At 48.0% G+C, this 21,075-nt stretch overlaps 10 protein-coding genes across 10 annotated transcripts; 3 read left to right on the forward strand and 7 right to left on the reverse strand.

Annotated features, from left to right (window-relative positions):
- Nucleotides 1-220: 220 nt before the first annotated feature.
- On the forward strand, nt 221-1,232 carry VTP01DRAFT_3927 (uncharacterized protein; the record flags this gene model as incomplete). The annotated part of the gene is made up of 2 exons (XM_069382552.1): nt 221-1,102; nt 1,176-1,232. The coding sequence occupies 2 exons, from the start codon at nt 221-223 to the stop codon at nt 1,230-1,232; spliced, it is 939 nt and encodes a 312-aa protein (XP_069235861.1).
- A 657-nt stretch (nt 1,233-1,889) lies between these two features.
- VTP01DRAFT_3928 (uncharacterized protein) lies at nt 1,890-3,017 on the reverse strand (the record flags this gene model as incomplete). The annotated part of the gene is made up of 1 exon (XM_069382553.1): nt 1,890-3,017. The coding sequence occupies one exon, from the start codon at nt 3,015-3,017 to the stop codon at nt 1,890-1,892; it is 1,128 nt and encodes a 375-aa protein (XP_069235862.1).
- A 312-nt stretch (nt 3,018-3,329) lies between these two features.
- On the reverse strand, nt 3,330-4,853 carry VTP01DRAFT_3929 (uncharacterized protein; the record flags this gene model as incomplete). Its single annotated transcript, XM_069382554.1, has 6 exons — nt 3,330-3,590; nt 3,652-4,316; nt 4,391-4,404; nt 4,470-4,565; nt 4,636-4,704; nt 4,783-4,853. The coding sequence occupies 6 exons, from the start codon at nt 4,851-4,853 to the stop codon at nt 3,330-3,332; spliced, it is 1,176 nt and encodes a 391-aa protein (XP_069235863.1).
- Nucleotides 4,854-5,481: 628 nt separating this feature from the next.
- On the reverse strand, nt 5,482-9,158 carry VTP01DRAFT_3930 (uncharacterized protein; the record flags this gene model as incomplete). Its single annotated transcript, XM_069382556.1, has 3 exons — nt 5,482-5,553; nt 5,617-8,593; nt 8,689-9,158. The coding sequence occupies 3 exons, from the start codon at nt 9,156-9,158 to the stop codon at nt 5,482-5,484; spliced, it is 3,519 nt and encodes a 1,172-aa protein (XP_069235864.1).
- Nucleotides 9,159-9,916: 758 nt separating this feature from the next.
- VTP01DRAFT_3931 (uncharacterized protein) lies at nt 9,917-11,070 on the reverse strand (the record flags this gene model as incomplete). The annotated part of the gene is made up of 4 exons (XM_069382557.1): nt 9,917-10,213; nt 10,456-10,816; nt 10,879-10,950; nt 10,997-11,070. 4 exons carry the CDS (start codon nt 11,068-11,070, stop codon nt 9,917-9,919), a joined length of 804 nt encoding a protein of 267 aa, XP_069235865.1.
- An 822-nt stretch (nt 11,071-11,892) lies between these two features.
- Nucleotides 11,893-12,207, reverse strand: VTP01DRAFT_3932 (uncharacterized protein; the record flags this gene model as incomplete). The annotated part of the gene is made up of 1 exon (XM_069382558.1): nt 11,893-12,207. One exon carries the CDS (start codon nt 12,205-12,207, stop codon nt 11,893-11,895), a length of 315 nt encoding a protein of 104 aa, XP_069235866.1.
- A 174-nt stretch (nt 12,208-12,381) lies between these two features.
- VTP01DRAFT_3933 (uncharacterized protein) lies at nt 12,382-14,218 on the forward strand (the record flags this gene model as incomplete). Its single annotated transcript, XM_069382559.1, has 8 exons — nt 12,382-12,460; nt 12,531-12,619; nt 12,684-12,810; nt 12,882-13,084; nt 13,155-13,266; nt 13,327-13,478; nt 13,541-13,691; nt 13,752-14,218. The coding sequence occupies 8 exons, from the start codon at nt 12,382-12,384 to the stop codon at nt 14,216-14,218; spliced, it is 1,380 nt and encodes a 459-aa protein (XP_069235867.1).
- A 145-nt stretch (nt 14,219-14,363) lies between these two features.
- Nucleotides 14,364-14,986, forward strand: VTP01DRAFT_3934 (uncharacterized protein; the record flags this gene model as incomplete). Its single annotated transcript, XM_069382560.1, has 4 exons — nt 14,364-14,464; nt 14,519-14,648; nt 14,710-14,826; nt 14,891-14,986. 4 exons carry the CDS (start codon nt 14,364-14,366, stop codon nt 14,984-14,986), a joined length of 444 nt encoding a protein of 147 aa, XP_069235868.1.
- A 33-nt stretch (nt 14,987-15,019) lies between these two features.
- Nucleotides 15,020-18,436, reverse strand: VTP01DRAFT_3935 (uncharacterized protein; the record flags this gene model as incomplete). The annotated part of the gene is made up of 4 exons (XM_069382561.1): nt 15,020-17,746; nt 17,818-18,112; nt 18,172-18,263; nt 18,329-18,436. The coding sequence occupies 4 exons, from the start codon at nt 18,434-18,436 to the stop codon at nt 15,020-15,022; spliced, it is 3,222 nt and encodes a 1,073-aa protein (XP_069235869.1).
- Nucleotides 18,437-18,786: 350 nt separating this feature from the next.
- VTP01DRAFT_3936 (uncharacterized protein) lies at nt 18,787-20,960 on the reverse strand (the record flags this gene model as incomplete). The annotated part of the gene is made up of 4 exons (XM_069382562.1): nt 18,787-18,823; nt 18,891-19,245; nt 19,304-20,744; nt 20,814-20,960. 4 exons carry the CDS (start codon nt 20,958-20,960, stop codon nt 18,787-18,789), a joined length of 1,980 nt encoding a protein of 659 aa, XP_069235870.1.
- Between the last annotated feature and the right edge of the window lie 115 nt (nt 20,961-21,075).

Genomic DNA, 21,075 nt, shown 5'->3' on the forward strand with positions numbered 1-21,075 from the left:
TCAGATAACTGTTTGCATGCAGCTGCTGCTGTGGAGTGTCATGTCTAGGGATGGCATCAAATCATGACAACAAATTCTTTTCTTTTTTTTTTTTTCGGGTTGTCACAAAACCACAGTAGATCGGGATGTCAACTTCCGGCCGAAGCAGCATCATCATTTCAAAAGTTTTTTCTCTGTGCCGAAAGATTTCTTTCTTCCCTTTTCTTTATCCCCTTCTCCAATGCCCACGCAAACCTCATCGCCGCGACCCTCTGAACCCGCCGTTCTTCCCCCACCGTCTGCATTGTTTGGTTCTGCGCTTTTCGAGCCGCCACCGCATGCGAGCAAGAATCATCATCAACATCATCATCATCACCACCCACCACATTTAAAACATCAGCAGCAGCATCATCATCATCCGTATCATCATCACCACGAGCAGCAGCAACAGCAACAGCAGCAGCAGCAGCAATCTTCAACGCCGCCTCCTCTTCCCCCGTTCGATGCGAATGGACATCGACCTGTCTTCATCCTACCACCACCTTCATCCTTACTTGGGTACCCAACTATACCACCTCCGCCAGCACAACCTTATTACTACCCTTCTCCGACGACCACGAACACAACGACCAATGCCATCACCACCCCTCCGCCGCCACCGCATACCACGTTGCTACCTTCTTCGACTGGTGTCAAACGAGAATTTGTTGACGATTGTTGTCCGCCTGACAAGACCTCAAGGAAGCGCCGGACCGACAGCAGCAGCAAGAAGCGTAGAAGTCCGCCGCCATCCTCCTCGGACGAACACGATGCAGTGAACGCTGCCGCTGCAACCCTCGCATCGCTGGCAGGAGACAAGGCTGCTTCGTCTTCTTCTTCTTCCACTTCCTCTTGCACGTTCACAACACCACCTGCTACCCCGCAGCCGTTCGACGACGCTTGCTGCGCAAATGGCGGTGACAAGGAATGCGCGGGCCAGGGCGACAAAACATGTGACCAATGTAACACGACCTTTCAACACGAACGATGCCTGCGACGCCATCAGTGGGAACACGCCGATGTCTGGAAGGAGATCCAGGACAAATTGGGAATGACAAAACGTCAGCAAGTCCAACTGCTTGAGGTAAAATCGATCTTGTTGTTGTTGCCGCCGCCCGCTATTAAGCTTTTCTGACTATAATTTTTTTTTATTTCAGGCTGCACAGATCCTCATGGATATCGCGCGGTGCGGCATGCGAGTCAGCATGGTGTAAAAAGAAGAAAAAAAAAGAAGAAAATACCTGTGCTTCCCCATCCCCCTTTTTCTCCCTCGCCCAGTCTGCTGCCTGCGCCCTTATCTATAGCCCTACACTCTGTAATTTCTCGCAAACGGTCGCGACTCTCTCTCTCTCTCTCTCGCTCTCGCTATCTCAAAATTCAACAAACTCGGGACCAACAGCCTGAAAAAGACACTATTGGCCACCCTCAAGCTAACTTTATATATCTATGCGATCAAAAAGGTCAATGACGTCTGAACCGCGCTGGATGCACCGCATACCGTAAAACCCCTCTCACAACAATAAAAGCTAAAACAATCCATCCTGTTACATACTGTTTACATCCGAAGCATACGCTCTTCATCACGTTCTTGTGGAAAAATGAGTCATCACCTAGTACTAAAAGGGAATACATTGCTCTAAATGCAACCACCCCCAACCCCCAACGATCCCGATCTAGTGCATGCTGTGTGTGTGTGTGTGTGTGGCAAAACTCAAAACTCTGGCGCAAAACGCTGATCCTTTCAACAACTCCATTTTCAAGAATGAACGCCGTCAGGGAACCACCCAGGATATACACTTTTCCAAAATTAATGTCGCTGCAATTTGTCGTTTTGGTGTATAAATGTATTATAAAATTTCACAAATGCGACATTATCCATGCGTTAATGGTAGTACAATTAATTCCAAGAGTTCGTTGATCCACCCTTCTCGCACCGAAGCCCATTCATCGTCCATCACGAGCGTGTGCCGTTCCAGGTTTATCATTGCACTAGCAATGTGCCGTTCCGACCGCGCGTTGCCGACAAGTGTCAGCCAGGTCTCCCGTTCCTGTATCCATCCTTCCGTGACGGCTGTCCACAGCAGCGCCATCTCGAGCTGCACAAGCTGGAATGCAACCTGTTCTATGCTGCCTGGCTCTCGTCGGATCCATTCCGACCGACGTGCTAACCACCGCGGAGACTTGTGCCTGTTGGCAATGTGCGATTCATATACCCGCATGTGATCCGTGAGCGCCTTGATATTCCCGAGCACCGACGTTTCGTACGATGGCGGCGGTGCTTCACCTTCCATGTGCTGCGCGCTCGCAGTTGTGGCATTAGATGACGATGCCGCGCGTGGCAGCGGCAGCGGTGGTGATGACGAGAACGCCGGTGGCGGGCTCCGAGGTCTCGGATGGTGGTCGTGATGGTGGTCGTGATCGTCGTCGACGTCGACGTCGTGATGATGATGATGATGATGATCGCTTATAGTAGTCGCAGCAGCAGCAGCGGTGGTCGTTGCCGGAGCAGCAGAAGCAGGATCTTCCTCTTCCACAATAGCAACTGGATTTGCGGCGGCCGTGGCGGTGGAATCGGTAGCACCAAATGTTGGTATATCGTTTGGTGACGTTGACGATGCATTTGCTGTAGCAGTCGTTAAAGGTGCGAGGAGACGGTTCAGTTGTCGTGATAACCGATCCAGTTTGATTTCCATATCCATCATTTTCTGGACGAGCCGCCGATCGTCTGACGCTTCGGGAATGTGCACTTGCCAAGCACTCTCGTACTCGGTCACTGCGACTCGTTTCGGCACAAGCTCGGCAAAACTGTTGGGATCAGTCGCAAAGGGGAGCAATTTGTCTGACGACAGCAGCGCGGTTGCTGAAGGGATTAACGCTTGCACATCGCTTAATAATACATAGTCTTGCTGATCGATGCGTCGAATCGGCACACGAAACAGGTCGTCGTTGTATTCTATAACCTTGTACTTGTCTTCTGACGATGAGGCTTCGCGATCCATAGCCGCTTTCGCAACGTTGTTGTCTATCCGAAAAAAAACGGGGTTGCCCTCGTATCCACTCCGGCCTTTCTTCCGCTGCTTTAATAATCGCTGGCTTTCATGCAAAGAATTCTGTAGAAGCCCACCAAGTGGATAACTCAAGTACTTGAAAGAGTCTTTGTTCTCTTATTCAAAACATAAAGCGGCAATTTCGTTTAATTCTTGAATAGCATTACAGTCTGTTTTCGTAAGGTTTAAATAGAGATAATGAGGAAGAAGAAAGGGGATAAGGATGCATATATATGGGAGAACAACGTTTGCTGCTTATACAGTCTACTTGGCCTGAACGACGGTTTGCAGAGCGGTCATGACCGTACTTAAATCTTTCTTGTTGTCAGCGCAAATCTGGAAAGCGCCATCCTTTTGTGTATTGAGGACAAAGGCGTTGGGAAGATATGTTTCGCGTTCTTGATCTATAGGGCTCAGACGAGTCACTGCCCTTAGGTCTATCACGGCTACAGGTGTCTTGTCCAGCTCGTCGCGATAAAGGACCAAGTTTTTGCCACGAACAACAACGTATCGACGCCGCCAGAACTTAGGGTTATTGTTACCTCATGAGTAAAGGCAGATAACATATTTATCTTGTTCAACTTACTGGACTCGAGGATGGTTGCACAGATACAAAGCCGACAAGCAACACATCTTTGCTCTTCTCAGCTTCCTGCATTCGTTTCTGCATAGCCAGTTTCTCTGCCTCGGCACGTTGCTTCTCTTCCTCCTTCTTACTTCGCTCCTCCTCTTCAGCGCGGCGTTGTGCCCTTTCTTGCTCTTCCTGCTGCTTGCGTCGCTTTGCCTCCTTTTCCGCTGCTTTCGCCGCAGCCGCAGCTTCTTCATCAGCGCGTTGCTTCGCTTCAGCTTCTGCACGGGCCTGTGCTTCCGCACGTGCACGCTCTTCTTCCGCGGCGGCTTGCATGGCTCGCTCGCGAGCAGCATCCGCCTTTATCTTGTCTTCTTCGTCCATAGCCACCGGCGAAGGTGGTGTATCCTCGTAAGCCTCGACAAAGTGATCGGTGTCGTCAGGCGTGGTTGCTCGACCGTTCTCCTGCTGCTGCTGCGTCGACTGCCGGCGCGCTTGCATTGATGACCGCTTGCGCTCGGACATGGATGGCGGTCGTGAGCGGTTCGGTACCTGGTTCTCGCCTAGTTTGAGTCTCGTTCGAATGTTGTTGTCGCTCACATCGTTCAACGAAGACGCTGTTATCTGGGCATGATGGGACTTTAACAAGCCTGCAACAGACCGGCTGTGGACAAGTGCTCGGGCTGTTAATTTTTTTAAACGTGTGTAAATATCATGCCATTATTATATCTTTTGCTGTTTTGCTGCCGTCATTTACCTCGGCGGACACCGCTGTTTAATTGAATACACATGTTTCAGTCATCTGCAATTCAAACCTAGCACGATATTCTTCTTACCTCACTTGCTCAGATACCCAAGTGATAAGAATGAATCGATCGTCAACTCGCACAAATCCATACAGCACTTCGTCGCTCAAATGCTCCCGAAATTCACTGTATATGCAAGCAGCAGCATTGTTGGCATATATTTAAACTTGCAGCAGTAGCACACCGCACTTTTTACCTCAAGCCGCCTGTGCCCTTGGAGTACAGCGAGATTACGTCCCGAGTGTCATTGTAGCCAAGCAGCATCCTATTGTCACCACGATGGCACACATATGTTGTTAGGGGGAGGGCGAAAGCAAGCAACCTAACCTATTGGAGGGCTTACCAGTCCGTTGGCTCATACTGCTCAATCTCGGTGTATGCTTGCAAGATTTTGGGATCAGACAAATCGCACATGATGATCGCGCGGGACGAAAGGAAAGAGGGAGAGGGAGAGGAACCTGTTCAACCTGAAAACAGGAAAGTTGCCCTTTTTCGGGTCCACAGAATTTAGTGTGCCATGGCAACACCAGCAATTTTGGTCGTGCATGAGGTTTCATCAACAGTGGCAAATCTTTCCCTAAACTCGGGCCATTGTTCATCTCTTTATCATTCGATACTCCATCTTTTCGTGCATATACAAATTCTTTGTATATTCAGGATACGTAATAGCCCTTCTTTTGAATGAGCTGGGCTCGTGTCTTTATGTGGCACATCGTATCTGTAATGGGCACACAATTTTGAATTTGGCAATTCAAGCGCAGGGTTACACAAAACCAACACTTTGTGCTTCTGTTGAAAAGTAGATTTCAAGATAGAAGAAGAGAAAAAGAAAACTTTTGTACGTATGTTCACATAACAAAATGGAACCCGGAAAAAGAATATATAAAGGAAGGTATACACTGAATATAGCGGATGGGTCATTTACAGGAGGCGGGATAAATAACAAAATAAATGGACTTTCGGGAATCGGGAAGGAGGACGTGAGAGGATATATAGGCGAAAAGAGTCCCTTTTCCGGTATCGAATTGTACAGGGTTTGTATTTAGAAGGTTTCATTCTGGTTTGGACACTGCGATGTCGTGTGCAGTCCGTATTCGTCACAATTCTCGCAGTACTGTTTACAAAAGGTAGCGTTAACGTAAAGCTTCAACGAGAATTAGTAAGCCTGACAACTTACAGGTCTATCGGTAGAGACAGCCTTGCAGCTTATAATATCATGGCCGGCCACTTCGCACAACTCGCAGTAGGGCGCATCATCGGTCCGAGGACTGCTAGTCGAAGTGCTGCTGGTCTTGCTTGATGACAGCTGGTGCTTTTGCTGGTCTTTCAAATCTGCCAACTCTTCCCTAAGTTTTCTTGACAGTTTACGTTCCTTCTCGAGCGCCTCCTCCAAATCAGCTTCCTTGAAGATCTTGGATTCTATAAGACCCTCCAATTCAGAGATATCACGATTCATGCTGGCCACTTGTCGTTCGTGAGCACGTTCTTGCTCGCTGTGCTTTTCCTTTAGTTGGCGGATTTCAGCGGCGTGTTTGAGCGATATGCGCTCCATTTGCCGTCTCATCTCTGCAAGTTCTATTTGCAGCTTCTTGACACGCTCCTCGTCGTTGGCGCATTCTTCGTCTTTGGTCACTTCGTTCTCGGTGAAATGCAAACCTTCAGAGTGCAACTTTTCAACTTCGTCCATCAATTTGATGCACTCTGATTCTAGCTGCTTTTGCGACTGGCTGAGTTCCTTATTGCTCTCCAAAAGTTTCTTGTTCTCTTCTTTCAGGCTATCTACTTGTCGCTTGTATTCGGCGCCGTCAACGTTTGCACTACCGGCTTTGGCTGCAAGCTCGGCCTGTTCCTTTTGCTTGGAGAGCATTGCGTTTTGAGCTTCCAGTTTTTCAATTTCCTGCCGAAGCATATCGAGATCTTTGGCATGCTTTGCTCGCTCCATACTGAGTAGCTCAGTATCTGAGCCGCTCTTGCGCATTTCTGCCAGCGTTGCTTCGGCCTTCTTGAGTGATTCTTGGGCGGTAGCAAGCTCACGCTCAGTCTTATCCTTTGCTTCTGTCAACCGTCGCAATTCACCCTCAGTCTTCTTTTGACTCTCGACAGCTGAGCGGACATCGTCAAGGTACTTGGTGCGCGAATTGAGAAGCTCTTCGTAATCCGACTGCAAGCGCTGTACTTGCTCCTGCAAGGCCTGCTTCTCTTTGATGACTTTGTCAGATTCTTTCAGCTGCTCGCGTAGCGTGACTGATTCGGCCTTCAGCTGCTCGCACAACTCTCGCTCTTTATTCAGCGAGGCAGTGCTAGCCTCAATGTTCTCCAAAAGTCGGTTGCGCTCATTTTCCCAGACGTTCTTGATCTTTTCGACTTCATCGGTCTTGTCACGAGCGTTTACAAGCTGTTCTATTTCTTGCTTCAACTTGTCAATAGTTGCCTGCATTTCGCTGCGCTCGCGAGTTTCCTCCATGGTCATGTTCGAGTGCTCCTTTTTGAGCTCATCGATCGTTGCTTCATACGTTTCAATCGCTTCCAACCCAGCCTTTCGCAGACTCTCACGTTCGGCTTCCAAAGCTGCAACTTTTCGTCGTTCGTCCATAAGGCTGGCGTTGATAGCCTCCATGTCAATCCGATGCAGTTCGACCGAGCTCTCGTAAAGTTCGATGCTTTCCATGCCGGCTCGTTTCAATTCATCGACAGACTGCTCGAGACTCTCGACACGCTTCTTGTATTCTTCGACTGCTGCGTTTTCTCTCGTCAAGTTGTCTCTAGCTTGGCTGAGTTCGCGTTTAATCTTATCAAACTCCTCACGACTAGCGCAGTCCTGATGCTGCAGCCACTTTTCCTCGAGCTCCTTGATTTCTTCTCGAAGGCGATCCTTTTCGCGGGAGTGTCGATCAGCATCGGCTTTGATACGTCGCACTTCTCGTTCACGTTCTTCGACCATGTTTCGATGCATCTCAACCTGCTCGGATAGCGTGCCCAAGAACATATCTTTGGCTCGCATAGCCTCCATTAAAGATGCCATTTTTTCGTGCACTTCTTCCATTTCCATTTCCATCTGCATTTGACGCTCGTGCATCTCATCAGGATCCTGTGAATAAAAGTTGGACGTAACGGCTGCGCGAGATGCTTGGGCTGCCGCTGCATTCGCCTCTGCAATTGCAACCTTTTCTTCAAGTTCATGGACCTTGTGTTCCATTTGCGTCTTTTCCTTGCGCATTTCGCTCACTTGGTTCTGAAGCTCGTCGCGCTCCTTTATAAGCTCGGCCTGCTCTTCCTCCAGCTCTTTGACTCGGTTTTCGAGCTTTTTGATGGTGGACTTGAGCTGGTCAGATTCCTGATTCCAAGTCTTGCGAGCTTGTTCGTGCTCTTGCTTAATCTCTTCGACGATGGCCTTGTGGCCTTCTAATGTGAAATAATTGTCTGTATCGTCATCCTGGCCATTCTTCTTGCGAAGGACCATAGAACGTTCCAAAATCTGCTCAGCTGTCTTGTTCTGAGCATTTTCCAACTTCAAAAACTTGTTCTCAGCTTCCAAAACTTCAATGCGAACTTGCAGCTGCTGGATACGCATAACAGCCTCGTCAGGTGCCTGAGAAATAGCTTCTCCTAGGATACGTTCCAAACGGGCATGTGAATTTTCATTTTCAACAAGGGCGGGATCGGTGGATTTGGACAGGGCCATGTTGGCAGGTGCAGGTGTATCGGTAAGCATATCCTGCCCGTTCAGCAGTTCCTCGTTTGCATAGAACTCGTCTGTATCAGGATCGTGCAGGCTGTTGCTCGTAGGTGTAACTGCTGGCGAGGGGAGTCCGTCCTGGTTACCAGAGGCTCGGCGGCGCGTCGGTGTCGGCGACTGGATATGGGATGGCGGGCGACGTAACCCAGAGGTTCGGACAGACACCGAAGAACTACGTTTATTAGCAGCAGCAGCAGCAGGGTCGATATTCTGTTGTGGTGCTGCTGCCTGACGCTGGGTCAGCTGGGATGCTGTCATGCCGATGTAGCGTGCTGCCCTGGATCCAGCTGTTGGTGTCTTTTGTTGCTGGCGAGGCGGCGAAGGGGAGCGCGAGCCAGCAGTAGCATCGTCCAGAGAGGTGACTTTAGCTGCCTGCACAAACAAACCCGTCTGCGGAGGGCAGGAAAAATAGCGCAATCTAAATAAATAATTTAATTCCCCCAGTTTAGTCTCGCCCATGTGATCAGCTCTGCAGGCCTGCAGAGAGAGAGAAAGAATGTTATGATATCTCACCCATTGACAGATCCATCGTTTTTGCCTGTGCCGACAATGTCGAGTTGGATACCAGCCCATACACCCTCTTTGAACTGCGTAGGTCCGAGGTATTTCAGCGTGCCGACGATACCCATAGAATCGACAGCTACGCGTTCGCCGACCCGGAGCGAGGCGGCGGGCTTGGACTGAGGTGGTGGCGGTCTTTTTGCAGCAGTCGGCCTGGGCGAAGTCAGTGAGCTGCGTGGAGACGTCATTGCTGTCTGTGATGAGCTGACAGACGACATTGAGTAGCGTGAGGTAGGCGAATCAACCTCGTCGTAAGATGAGATGGAGGCTCTTGAAAGACGGTTCGATTTGGATGCCCTGAGAGGTGGTACGGGTGGGGGCGCTTGCTCCGATTGATGCTTTCTGCGTCTCATATCAAGCGACGGTTGACGTGCGAGACGCTTAGGCGGCGGTATGCCGCTCGCGCTAGGTAGTCTTGACATAGGCGAGCAAAAAAATGTAGGTAAAAAGTGAAAGAGAAAGTTTTTGTAAGGTCACGCGGATCGTCAAATATTAAAGTTCTCAGTGCCTGCTGCCCGATCTCCTCTTCCAAAGGCTAGGACCCGACCCTACACTTGGAGCTTTAATACCAGATGGATCCAGAATTTAGGCTGAATTTGGCATGTCAAAAGTGCTGCATACAATGTCTGCCGGGAACGTGCTTGTGCAGAAAGGACCGGCTGCAATTTAGGGTCATGTATGCAAGCCCGGAATATGGAGCACTGATGTGAACGATTACACAGCAATCTTTTCAGTTACACCATGCATTTTTCAGAAATATACCATACCAAAAAACAGAGCTAAAAAATAAAATCATATATATAGACATGAATAACACATACGAGGGATCAGATAACAGGAATGAAATTCATAGATGATAACTGACCTACGATAAGTGGAGATAATAACTGGAAATTACGGTTGAAAAACGAGATCTTTGGGAGGGAGCGGATGGAATCCATCCTGCGGCGGAATCCACGTGCCCCGAGTACATCAAGTTCTTTTTTTGGTTCGACTTGGAGTCTTCTGTTTCTTCCTTCTTTCATCAGGCTGGATATATCACAGTTTTCAAAGACCAGTTTCTACGCGATGCAATATCTTTATTCCTAGTATCGAAAAATTGGTTGAACCATTATCAGTGGGTTTGCTAAATGCGACTGTGGAGCGTTTGTGCATCGTCGTTGTAAAATCGTACTTCGGCCTATGTGCTGATGGTCTTGTGGCGAGCCATTTTTGAGATGAACTGCTGTCCAGGAAGATCGATCGAAGTTACTTTCTGGATGATATCGCTAATGACAGTCTTCCGCACAGAAAACAGCAATGAACATGTTTTCTTTAACTGCCCCAGACAGATATGACCGACGGGTACGGATGCATTGCCGGCAAATTTTGGCTGAGCTGCCGATAGTATCCAGTCATCCAGGAACACGCTGAGACGTATTACGTGCTGAGGAGCACATAGGAGAATTGGTTCCGTGATCTTGTTACCAAATATAGTCTGTAGGGGCAACCGAAAAATGTCAAATTCGAGAGATGCAATTTGCATCTCCAGGACGTGGGGATCTCAGTGTTTGTTGTTTCTATATGTGATCCAGGTGGTTCTTGCCAGCAGTAAGCACTTTCGAAGTGGAACGGAAAGTGGCAGAATACTGCACAAGCAAGCTCGACCTCGTAGTCCTTCGTCTTGATGGAATATCCTAGAAACGGGGTATCCGCCTTCATGCCGTTTGGTTGCTCCACAATTCGTGCCTGCTCTATATTGATTCCTGATGGCGTATCTGGAAGCTGCAAAGGAAGACCGAGTGTCTCAATTATGTTATATCCGAGGGCGGTTAGACCGGATGAAAGTTGCATGGATATGCGCTCGATAAGGTGCCGAACGCATATTGACAGATCGTCGATTGAGACGGTGTGGTTTGCTCCGGTGACAACCAGCTTTCGGAAAGCGTCGCCGTCTCGTTCAAGGTATTGAATACTGTCCCTTCCACTTCCCGTAAAAAGTAGCAATACCGACGATAATCCATAATAACGTTGTTCGAATGTAGCCGGCAGGAAACGAAGGAAATACTCTCCTGGCGTTGCGTCGCAGCGAAGGTTGATACTGGCTCAATCACGAAAAGCTAGTGCTAGAAAGCGTGTGTAGACATGCTTTTCAGCGCATGCCGATTTCGCGCTCGATGCTTCCTGCTGGCATGGCTGTTTGCACCAAAGTACGTTGTGCTTCTGCTTTGTATGCTATATTAACATCGTGAATGCTACGTGCTTCTCTATACTTTCGTACCATTTTAGGATAATATCTGCGCCTTCGTAATTTCTTTCAAGGATTGGACCCCAGACATTGACAGCGTGATTCATCTCGCTCAGCTTCGTTAAAAATACATCGGTCGAAATGCTCCTTGTTACATAGCTCGACAAATGGAAGCAACAGCACCTGTGGAGCTATCTTCTTTATCTTCTGCCAGTGCTCTTCATCAAACGGGCCTCGCTGGCTGCTTGGCTTCTCCTAAACTTCTAGTATCGAATTAAGGCCCAAACTGCAGTTCAGGCTTTCAGTTCACCATCACATGCGCGTGAGGATACACAGAAAATGCCTTAATCAAGCTTCCGACCGAGTTACCGACATCACAGGCCGGTGAGTTATGAAAAGAAAGCACCGCTTTGCTGCAGTGACCATAGAATTTCATTGTGTGTACACTTCTTAATTATATCCATTGTCCTTATTTTGTTCTTTTGCTACTTATCCCTTTCATTAATGTTTCTCACAATGGATGCTCTCATCCTGTCTAGTGTCAAAAGAATAACTCGCTCGGCTCAATTCTTACTGAGGATTACAAGGCGTAAATAACATGCAGTATTCGATCTTATTAAAGGTCCGGCATGGTCAAACTCGGAATGCTCAACTTTCCTAAATTACTGCGATGGACTGAAGGAGTGAGGGGAAAGCTACTTTACTCTTCTCACTGGGTTATGTAAGAACATTCATAAATTTGCATGAACTGAGATCTTGAAAGGGTATCTTTAGGTAAACAAGCTGCAGAAACACAATGCTGAGGTCTAGCAATCAGCAATAAAAGACAACTCGGCTACGGGCAAATCTAGTTGGAAGTTTCGGGATCATGCAGAGAGCTTGCTGGGGAAGTTGTTGCTATATGTTACAACAGGAAGTAGTAGGATTCATTATTGCTTGCGCGAAAATTTTTTCAACAAGGCTTTGCGTCGACTCTCCCAAGAAGAAGTACCGCGACTTGATGTAGGTGAACTCGGCGTAGGGGGCAGCCGGTTCCATTGGTAGAAAGTTGAGGATCGTCTGATGAATCGCCTCTGTGGCAACAAAGGTTCCTGCTGTTCCTCGTCTTGCACCACGCCTTCATCTCGGTGACGGTTATAACGACAACAACAGCAATAGAGGACCACGCCAAGTGTAACGAGTAAAAGGACAAGGACAAGTGCAATGGCAAGCCGAATTGCAATGCCTATTGGATAGTCGTCCATTCAACGGAGGAGGGTGGGTGGGGAGAGATCAAAGACGATTGCCGAGGAAAGAGAAAGAGCCCGCGATCTGCATTGGTGGGTTCACGAGCTAGGTTGCACAGAATTGCGGATGATTACCCACCCGAACTCGTGTCATTTAACGCATTTTTGAATGCTCCCCTCCCCTAAACTACTATGAGTGGTATTATGGATACGGCAGTTCGCAAGGCCACGCGACTAGACTACTTGCCACCCAAACAGAAACATCTAGCAAGTGCGCTTCTTAAACATCCTTTGTTTGTGTTTCATCATCGAGCTTATTCGAGAATGCTTCCATGTTACAGCTTTGACTGCCTTGACCTTTCAATACCCGGCTAGTGCTTCTCACATTGTCGAAACTTTGGAAAGACGATTGCGGGAGAACTCTTGGATCGCAAGTGTGACACTCGTCTTCTCAACACAGTCGGCGCTCGGCTAACCGTACGGTTTTTGGGCAGGTTACTTTCAAGGTCCTGATCATCATCCATGTCCTGATCAGGGACGGTAACGGAGACAGGGTCATTGAGTCCGTTAATGAGCGGCCATCCGCAATTGACGCAAGCCGTCTGCGTGAAAAGTCTTCGGGTAACTGCTTTCTTTCAACGCATTTTTTTACATCAATGCTGATTTTGACAATGCATTTTTTGTTTTTTCAGGTACCGTGCAGATTGAAAACATTTATCTTTACTCGACCTACCTTCAGCAAAGGACTCTGGCGTTCAGAGAGCTCGGATTCGATCATGCAAAGTTGACCATGATCAACAAGATTGGCAAGTTACGAAAGTTGTCAGTTGACGATGGTTTATTGAAGGAGACCGTCATTGTGCAGAAAGTATTATCCGCCTTACTAAAATGCAATGTAAAATTCTTGTGCTCTTTGATACCCATTTTGGGAAGGAAATTTGGCTAATATATTCTATTTTGGTTAGCTTTCTTTCGATGATGGGGAAAATGCAATCGCTTTGAATGCTTACCGTCTCTTGATCGAAGATTTGCTACTCTGGTTCCAAACGGTTAATGAAGCTATCGTCAATATCTTGGGTATGCATTGTATATCTCAGTTGATGTCTTTAACGCTAGTACTTAGCAACACTGTTGCAGAGCATTATTTTGCAATGGCCAAACCAGATGCTCGGTTATCGCTCGAGATATACAAACGCTTCGCTCGACAAACTGAGCAGGCTGTAAAGTATTTGGCACGAGCAAGACAACTAGAAAATGCATTGATGATCACTGTCCCCAATATCCGCCATGTACAGTACAACAAATTGTTAGTATACTTCTCGGGCTCATCTGATTGTGAGAAATTCACTAGGCTCCACTGTCCTTGGCAACAGCTTTGGAAGAATATTTGAACGATGCAGCTGATCAACCAAGGGTCCAGCAGCAGCCTATCCAAAGCTCCAATGCAACTGCTTCAGCTCCCAATCCAGCTCCAGTACCAACTGCTACGCAGAATACGACTAGTAAGTTTTCAAAGGTTGATATTAAGATTGTGTCAACTCTTTTCAACATATTCCTTTCAGGCTTGCAGCCGGCTGTATCCGCAGCTGAAACCTCGGCGAAAGAGAAACCACAGGAGTTGATCGACTTCTTTTCCAGTTTGGAAAGCGAACAAACAGCTATTGTTCAGCCGTCACCGTTCGCACCGGCGACAACAGTGTCCGTTCAAGCGACGGGGCAAGCACAGTATAACCCATTCCGAGCAACGATACTAGCAGCAAACTCCTCAGCGTTCTTGACCCCACAGCCAACAGGCATCCAACCTCAACCATCCTTATCGCTACAACCTGCAAATAATCCTTTCAGAATCGATCATCTGCCAGCACCAAGCATATCAACTCCTACTACTTTTAATGCACCAAACGTCAATAACAATTTCTTGATGATGCAACAACCACAACAGCACCAGCAGCCTCCACAGCCTGCTGCAGCTACATACAATCCATTTTCTGCGCAACCTAGTCAAAGCAACAATCCTTTTGCAATTTAAATTATAGCTTGACAGTTAAAAGCATAACTTATTAAAATGTCTCTATATTGAATTTGAAGTGACAGAAAATACGAAATCTGGTATGTGAGAGATCAATGCAGCTGTCCATCATTTTTCCCCGCAAATTTGAATCACAGGAACGTGCATGTTTCTGACTCGTCCACAACACCTCATTGCGAAGCAGGCTCGAGGGTATGCAACTTCAAGCGGCCAGCCCAGCAGTCGTGCTCGTGGATTACTCGGCGGGTAAGGCGGGAATGCTTCGCAGGAAAGACCAAAATTCATTCACACTTTGTCCAGACTGCTAGGTTTCGTAGTCGGTACGGGCCTTTGCGTCGGGTTCTCCGATCACCTTGTCCAGCATGACTTTATTCAATCGACACGCAAACTCGCCACCTCTGTGGATGAGCTTCGAGCAACTACCGAGAATGTGAGTTGTTAGTTTTCGCCCGCAGCAGCGTTCGTGGTTAGAACATTGGGAGCAACAATAGGTTAGAGAATACGGTGATATTGTGGAACGAGTCGACCGCAATTTCAAATATTTGAAAGCGAACGCTGCAAAGATCGACAACCTCGAAAGCGTGCGACAAGATCTGTACAAGCTGCATGTAAGCAAAACACGACTTCATCACTAAAAGATGCGAAACTCTAACTAAAATTCTATGCATGCAGGACGCAGCAGATCAGGAACAAGTACAGTTACGAGCAATGATATGGGATGCAGGCATGAATATATTGAAAATGCAACAACAAGAAAGAGACTATTAATAAAAAAGAAAGAAGAATTACAGCAAAAACAAATTATCGTCTCAAAACCTTCTTTCCTTTAGCAAAGTTCTTCTTTTCTTTTTCTGCGAGCTCCTTGGCAGTCGTGGTCAATTTGCGTTTCTTTGACGACTTTGCATTCTTGACGCTAACAACAGTCGATCGTGCTTTGCCTTCTGCGAGTGCACGTACTTGGGCCTCGGCGGCAGACCAATCTTCGTCGTCGCCGGCAATCGCGTATTTGCCGAGATCCAAGTTTTCAATCATTTCCTGCTGTTTCTGCTTGAGCGCATCCAATGCTTCTTGACCGCCTTGCTGCAGGTCATCCTCAAGATCCTGCTTGAGTGGGCGCCACGCCTCTTCATCGTCTATATCTTTGCGCTGCTCTTCATTCTCTGCTGCTTCCTCAGCCTCCCTCTTGCGCTTCTTGAGATCTGGGGACTCTTCTTCTATAGCTTCACTCTGGATCTTTGTAAAGTATTGGCTGATCTTACGGACGATCTTGACAAACATGGCCAGCACCTGGTTGGGTTGCAGATTCAATTCTGGTACCAAGTCTTCGACTGTCTTTCGCTGTAATCCAACACCCATCAAGACTGCGCTCTGTACGCCGGATAGCTTGACTTCGGGAGACATTTCGTCGCGGAAATACAGACCCGCTATTGTGGGAATCAAGTCAAGAATAACGTGGTAGTCGAGCATATTGTTGGAGTAGGACTCTAGGCGTTTAAGGTCGTAGGGTGTAAAGTACATATCGAGAGTGCGTTTGTTGAGCTCTTCAGGTCGTTCGTGGCAATGCTTGGCAGCTTCAAGGATGGAAAGTGCAGTGACCGCCGAGAAGTTTCGGAACTGGAATGATAGCAAGTTGATGAAACGTTTGCTAAAGTCTTGTGCGAATGCTTCGAGCCAGGCAGCGCTGCCAGCTGCACCGCCTTCGAGAGAGTTGAGCATGACGCAGGTGTGCTCGCCAGTCAAGTCGTTGGCTGTCTGTCGGATGTATAGTGGCACGAATCCCTGTCGCTTCCAGAACTTGTGAAGAGCAGGTGTCATACCATATGATACACCAATGTAATCCAGGCGCGTAGGTTTCTTGTCGCTCAGTTTGCTCAAAAGAGGAGGCATCTTGCGAGGATCACGAATAGCTACTTGGTCTGTGCGCAGATCAGCCTTTTCAAGCTCATCATCATCAACGCGTGTAAATTCCTCCTCTTCCTGGGCTCCTTCGCTCATGTTTGAGATATTGCCTTGGTAGAACGATTTCAGGAGTTCGAGAGCGCGGGAGCCGTAGCCCATGTTGGCGTAATCAGGATGGGTGGCGATACGGACAACACGAGCGCCGGACAAGCTGGCGAAGTCATCATCCTGGAATTGCTGGGATACTAGCCAAGGAATCATGTCACCTGCAGGGCGCTGGCCTCGAGAGAGCGAGTTGATGACAGTCTGCCGCGAGATTTCACCTTCAAGACAGACTTGTACGACAACCAGAGGATCAGGCAAGCTGGTATTGTTTGCCGAGATTGGCGGTAAAAGCACAAATAGATGGTGGGCAGGTGCATCGCTCATAAGTTGCAGATCGTTGGGTGAGTTCTTGTAGTGACTGGCAACGTACAGAGCCATCATGCGCTGCAAGAATGTTTCGCTGACAGGATGGTAAGAAAACAATGTATCACGGTTGACATAGTACAATTCGCACTCGGAAGGATGTGGGCAGCCTTGAATATTCTTGGATACTACAGTAGCGTCCAAGCACAGCAGCTTGTTGAGCCATTTTTCGACAGGATCGTTCGGTGCATAACGAATAGGCTCCTCCAACTTGATTTCCTTGAGTGTTCGGCCGCCAAAGGATTTACCGTCGGTGCTTTCAACAGGCTTTTTGGCATTCATGTCACGACCGACGACAACGCCTTCACCGGAAGCATCCTTGACCACGTCGCTGGCCTTGCCGACGAAACCGCGCGATTGCTCGCGAAGTTGCTGAATCAATTTCAGAGACAAGGAACGCCCGGTACCTTCGTAACCGTTAATGGTGGAGGCCATAAAGACGAGATAAGGTCCCAACAGTTTACGAACGATTGGCAAAGGAATAGCTGCAGCTTCGTCGATAACTACAAGTTCTGCTTGACCGAGGACATGAGCATCTTGCGGTTGGATATACTGGATTGTCTGACGATGCTGTCTAAAAATGTTCACACGGACAATTGCCTTGTTGAAAGCTGGGTTGGTTGATTGCACAATATCATAGTCAAGATGTTCTTCGTAGCCAAGAGCATCGAATGCTTTAAAAACGAATTCGAAAAGGGTCTTCAAGTTTTCGGGACTAGGGGATGTGACAAAGATGTTTGAGTAGCCGTATGCAATAGCGGAAGCCATGGCAATACCGAGTGCAGCTGATTTACCACGGCCACGCGACGCTGTCAAGGCGACAGTGCTGCGCAGCGATTTCTCTGAAATAGCTTCAATAAACGTCAAGACAGCTTTAGCCTGGTCGACGGTTCTAGTGCATTTGACAAGCGAACCGACGGGCTCTGTATCCGCAACGGATTCCTTCAATTCGTCCAATTCCATCTCCTGCTCGGATTTAGCCTCGTTGGCGGGTGTCACAGGCAATGGCTTAACATGCTTGCCCATACTGATTGGCAAAACATTCAGTTCGTCGTCAACTACGAGACAGTTCTCGCTGGATCCAAGCGACAGGATGAAACGTTCGTTGAAGCGTGCAACAATATCACTGTGAGCTTCCGTTCGGTATCTAGAGTGTACATCCTATATAAAGGGAACATTAGGTTAGAGGGCTCATTGACTCTTCATCAAATAGATATAATATCTCTCCGTACCATAGTCATTGTATACAGCTGCTTGAGAGAGTTCATACTTTTCAGCAGCAAAACAACCATACCACCTCCTTCAACGGTTTCAATAGTGCGTGCCAAAGTGTTTGGTGTAATAGCTTCGAAATCTTGAAGAATACACATGCCGTAGGTGTTACCGAGAATCTTTTGTGTCTCTTTGTAGTAGCAGTATCGAATGTTTGTTACAGTTACAAAGAGTTCAAATGGATCCTCAGTATTGGCTTCACGAATGCCCTTCTTGATCTCTCTCTTGATCTTTGCCTCACGCTTCTTGCGATGGCTAATTCATAAAGATCAGTTTCCCGTCTACGCAAAAACTGCTGTTGTTGCCACACATACGTCGTAAATCCAAGATCCTTCTTGTAGCACCACAGCACTGAAGGCCGAGAGGTCACTTGGGCCTGAGACAATAGCCAATGCAGATTCACTACCTAGAAACGGGCAATGTCAGGATATAACTCGCTTGATTTCCTTGTAAAAACCCGGCACACGTTACCTGCTCTTTGCCTCTGTCCCCGACAATGACAAAGAACGAACGATGCTTGGTCTGGACACAGTTTTTGATAAGAGTGTTTACTCTTGAATCGACCGATTTCTTGACCATTGCCTCTTCGATTCAAGCAGCAAGTTTGACAACTGGAACTTTTTTCGGTGAACCAGAAAATTTCGGTGGCGCAGGAACATTTTCCTGATCTGGAAAGCGCATAAGTCAAATAATCCGATCTGAACATAACAAATTAAGACCCTATCCTGTTGTTGTCCTGCTTATTCGTGCACCATGGCAATTGCACCGTTAATTAATTAAAGATGCAACGTTGTATTTAAAGAGATATCTATCGTTCATGGTACAAAAATGTTGTATATTATTAGGATTAAACAAACAGAATACAAGGAGAAAATGAACTGTCCAAACGACTATATGAACACAACAGGGGATAAGGATTTGAAATTTAGTTAAGCATGCACTTGCTTAATGATAGCATCGACGACCCTGTTAAACGTGTAACTGTGAGTACCAACAGTATCTTTAGATGAATGCTCTCCCTGCAGAAACTTACAGTGGATCAGCGAGAGTCGAGATATCGCCAAGTTGATCTTGCTCGCCATTAACGATCTTGCGGAGGATACGGCGCATAATCTTGCCTGATCGGGTCTTGGGATGATCGTTTACAATGTGAACACGCTTGGGAGCGGCAAAAGGACCAATCATCTTGCGAACTTGCAAGATGAGTTCTTTGTCGAGAGTATCGTTGGCTTCGACGCCAGGCTTGAGTGATACAAATGCATGGATGCACTGGCCAGTCAAATCATCGTTGCCACCGACAACAGCTGCCTCGGCAACAGTTTCGTGGTGAACAAGAGCAGATTCAATTTCAGCAGTAGAAAGACGATGTCCGGAAACGTTGATAACATCTAGATTTGAATTGCTTGTTAGAGAGCGTCTTCCTCCACAATAAATATTTCTCCTTACCATCAACACGTCCGCGGACCCAGATATATCCATCCTCATCCTTGGATGCACCGTCGCCTGTAAAGTAATATCCGGGGTATGGCTTCAAGTAAGTATCCATGTATCGGCTGTGGTTGTTGTAGACGGAGCGAGCCATGGATGGCCACGGCTGAGCGATGGCCAAGACACCTGTGTCCTCAGGGGACTTGCATTCCATCTCGATACCAGTTGAGGGGTCCAAGATAACAGGCTTGATACCAAAGAATGGCAAAGTGGCGGAACCGGGCTTAGTAGGAGTAGCACCGGGCAAGGGAGAGACAATGATGGAGCCAGTTTCGGTTTGCCAGTATGTATCAACGACAGCGCAGCGTCCCTGACCGACCTTGTCGTGGTACCAGTACCAAGCTTCAGGGTTGATGGGCTCGCCGACAGAGCCGAGTACACGGAGAGAAGACAAGTCGTAGCCCTTGACCCAGTCGTCACCCAAGCGGCGAAGAGCACGGATAGCGGTAGGAGCAGTGTAGAATTGGGTGATCTTGTTCTTTTGAATCAAGTCCCAGAAACGGGATGGGTTGGGGTAAGTGGGAGTGGATTCGAACAAGACAGTGGTAGCACCGAGCGTCAAAGGACCGTAAACAATGTAAGAGTGGCCGGTAACCCATCCGATATCGGCCATGCATGCATAAATGTCGTCGGGATGGTAATCAAAGATGTATTTGACGGTAGAAGCAGCACCAAGAAGGTAACCAGCAGTGGTGTGAAGGATACCCTTGGGTGCGCCGGTGGAGCCAGAAGTGTAGAGCAAGAAAAGAGGATCTTCGGCGTTCATGCTTTCGGGAGGGCAGACGGAACGTGCCTTGTTCATTTCTTCGTGCCACCACAGATCACGGCCTTCGACCCACGGGACCGCCGATCCTGTGCGACGGTATATAATGACATTTTCGACAATTCCGGCAGCAGTCTGATCGTTCAAGGCGTCGTCAACGATGCGCTTGGTGGGGATGTTCTTGCCACCTCGTCGGCCTTCATCAGAGGTCAAGATGATACGGGCGGAACAGTCAACGACACGTTCGCGCAACGACTCTGCAGAGAAACCAGCGAACACAACCGAGTGCACAGCACCGATACGCGCGCAAGCAAGCATAGCAACAACCGTCTCGGGAATCATGGGCATATAGATTGCCACATTGTCACCCTTTCGAATACCCAAGGTCTTTAGGGTGTTTGCCATTTTGCACACTTCACGGAACAATTCGCCGTAGGTGATCTTGCGTCCCTCTCCAGGTTCATCCGCTTCGTAAATGATGGCGACTTTGTCGGGATGAGCTTTGGCGTGGCGATCGACGCAGTTGTAGGAGGCGTTGAGTTCACCCTCAAGGAACCAGGCAATATCGCCGGTTCTAAAGTCGCCGTGCTTTACGGTCTCAAAAGGTTTGAACCATGTCAAGAGTTCGCGAGCAAGCTACATGGGGAAAAATTGCGTTGAGCTTATCTCCAGGGCGGTTATCTAGTTACTGGCTGAAAACCTTACGTTGCCAAAGAATTTCTCAGGTTGCTCGACAGACTCTTTCCACATGGATCGATACTGATCCAGAGAGCTGACGTAAGGCGTGGGGCACTGCTTGTCATCCAGCAAACGTGCAGGCACAGGGTGGGTCTTGACTTGGTCGTCAGCCATGGCTATATCAGAGAGCGGAGAGAGGGAATGGAAAAGAGGGCCAGATCTTTCGGTGGTTTCCCGTCTCTTTTTTTCCGTTGGGGCAAAGGGGTGTTGCTGCCATATTCCGATGGCG

Source organism: Rhizomucor pusillus (genome assembly GCF_041956525.1).
Source record: "Rhizomucor pusillus strain CBS 183.67 unplaced genomic scaffold VTP01scaffold_19, whole genome shotgun sequence".
NCBI lineage: Eukaryota > Fungi > Mucoromycota > Mucoromycetes > Mucorales > Lichtheimiaceae > Rhizomucor > Rhizomucor pusillus.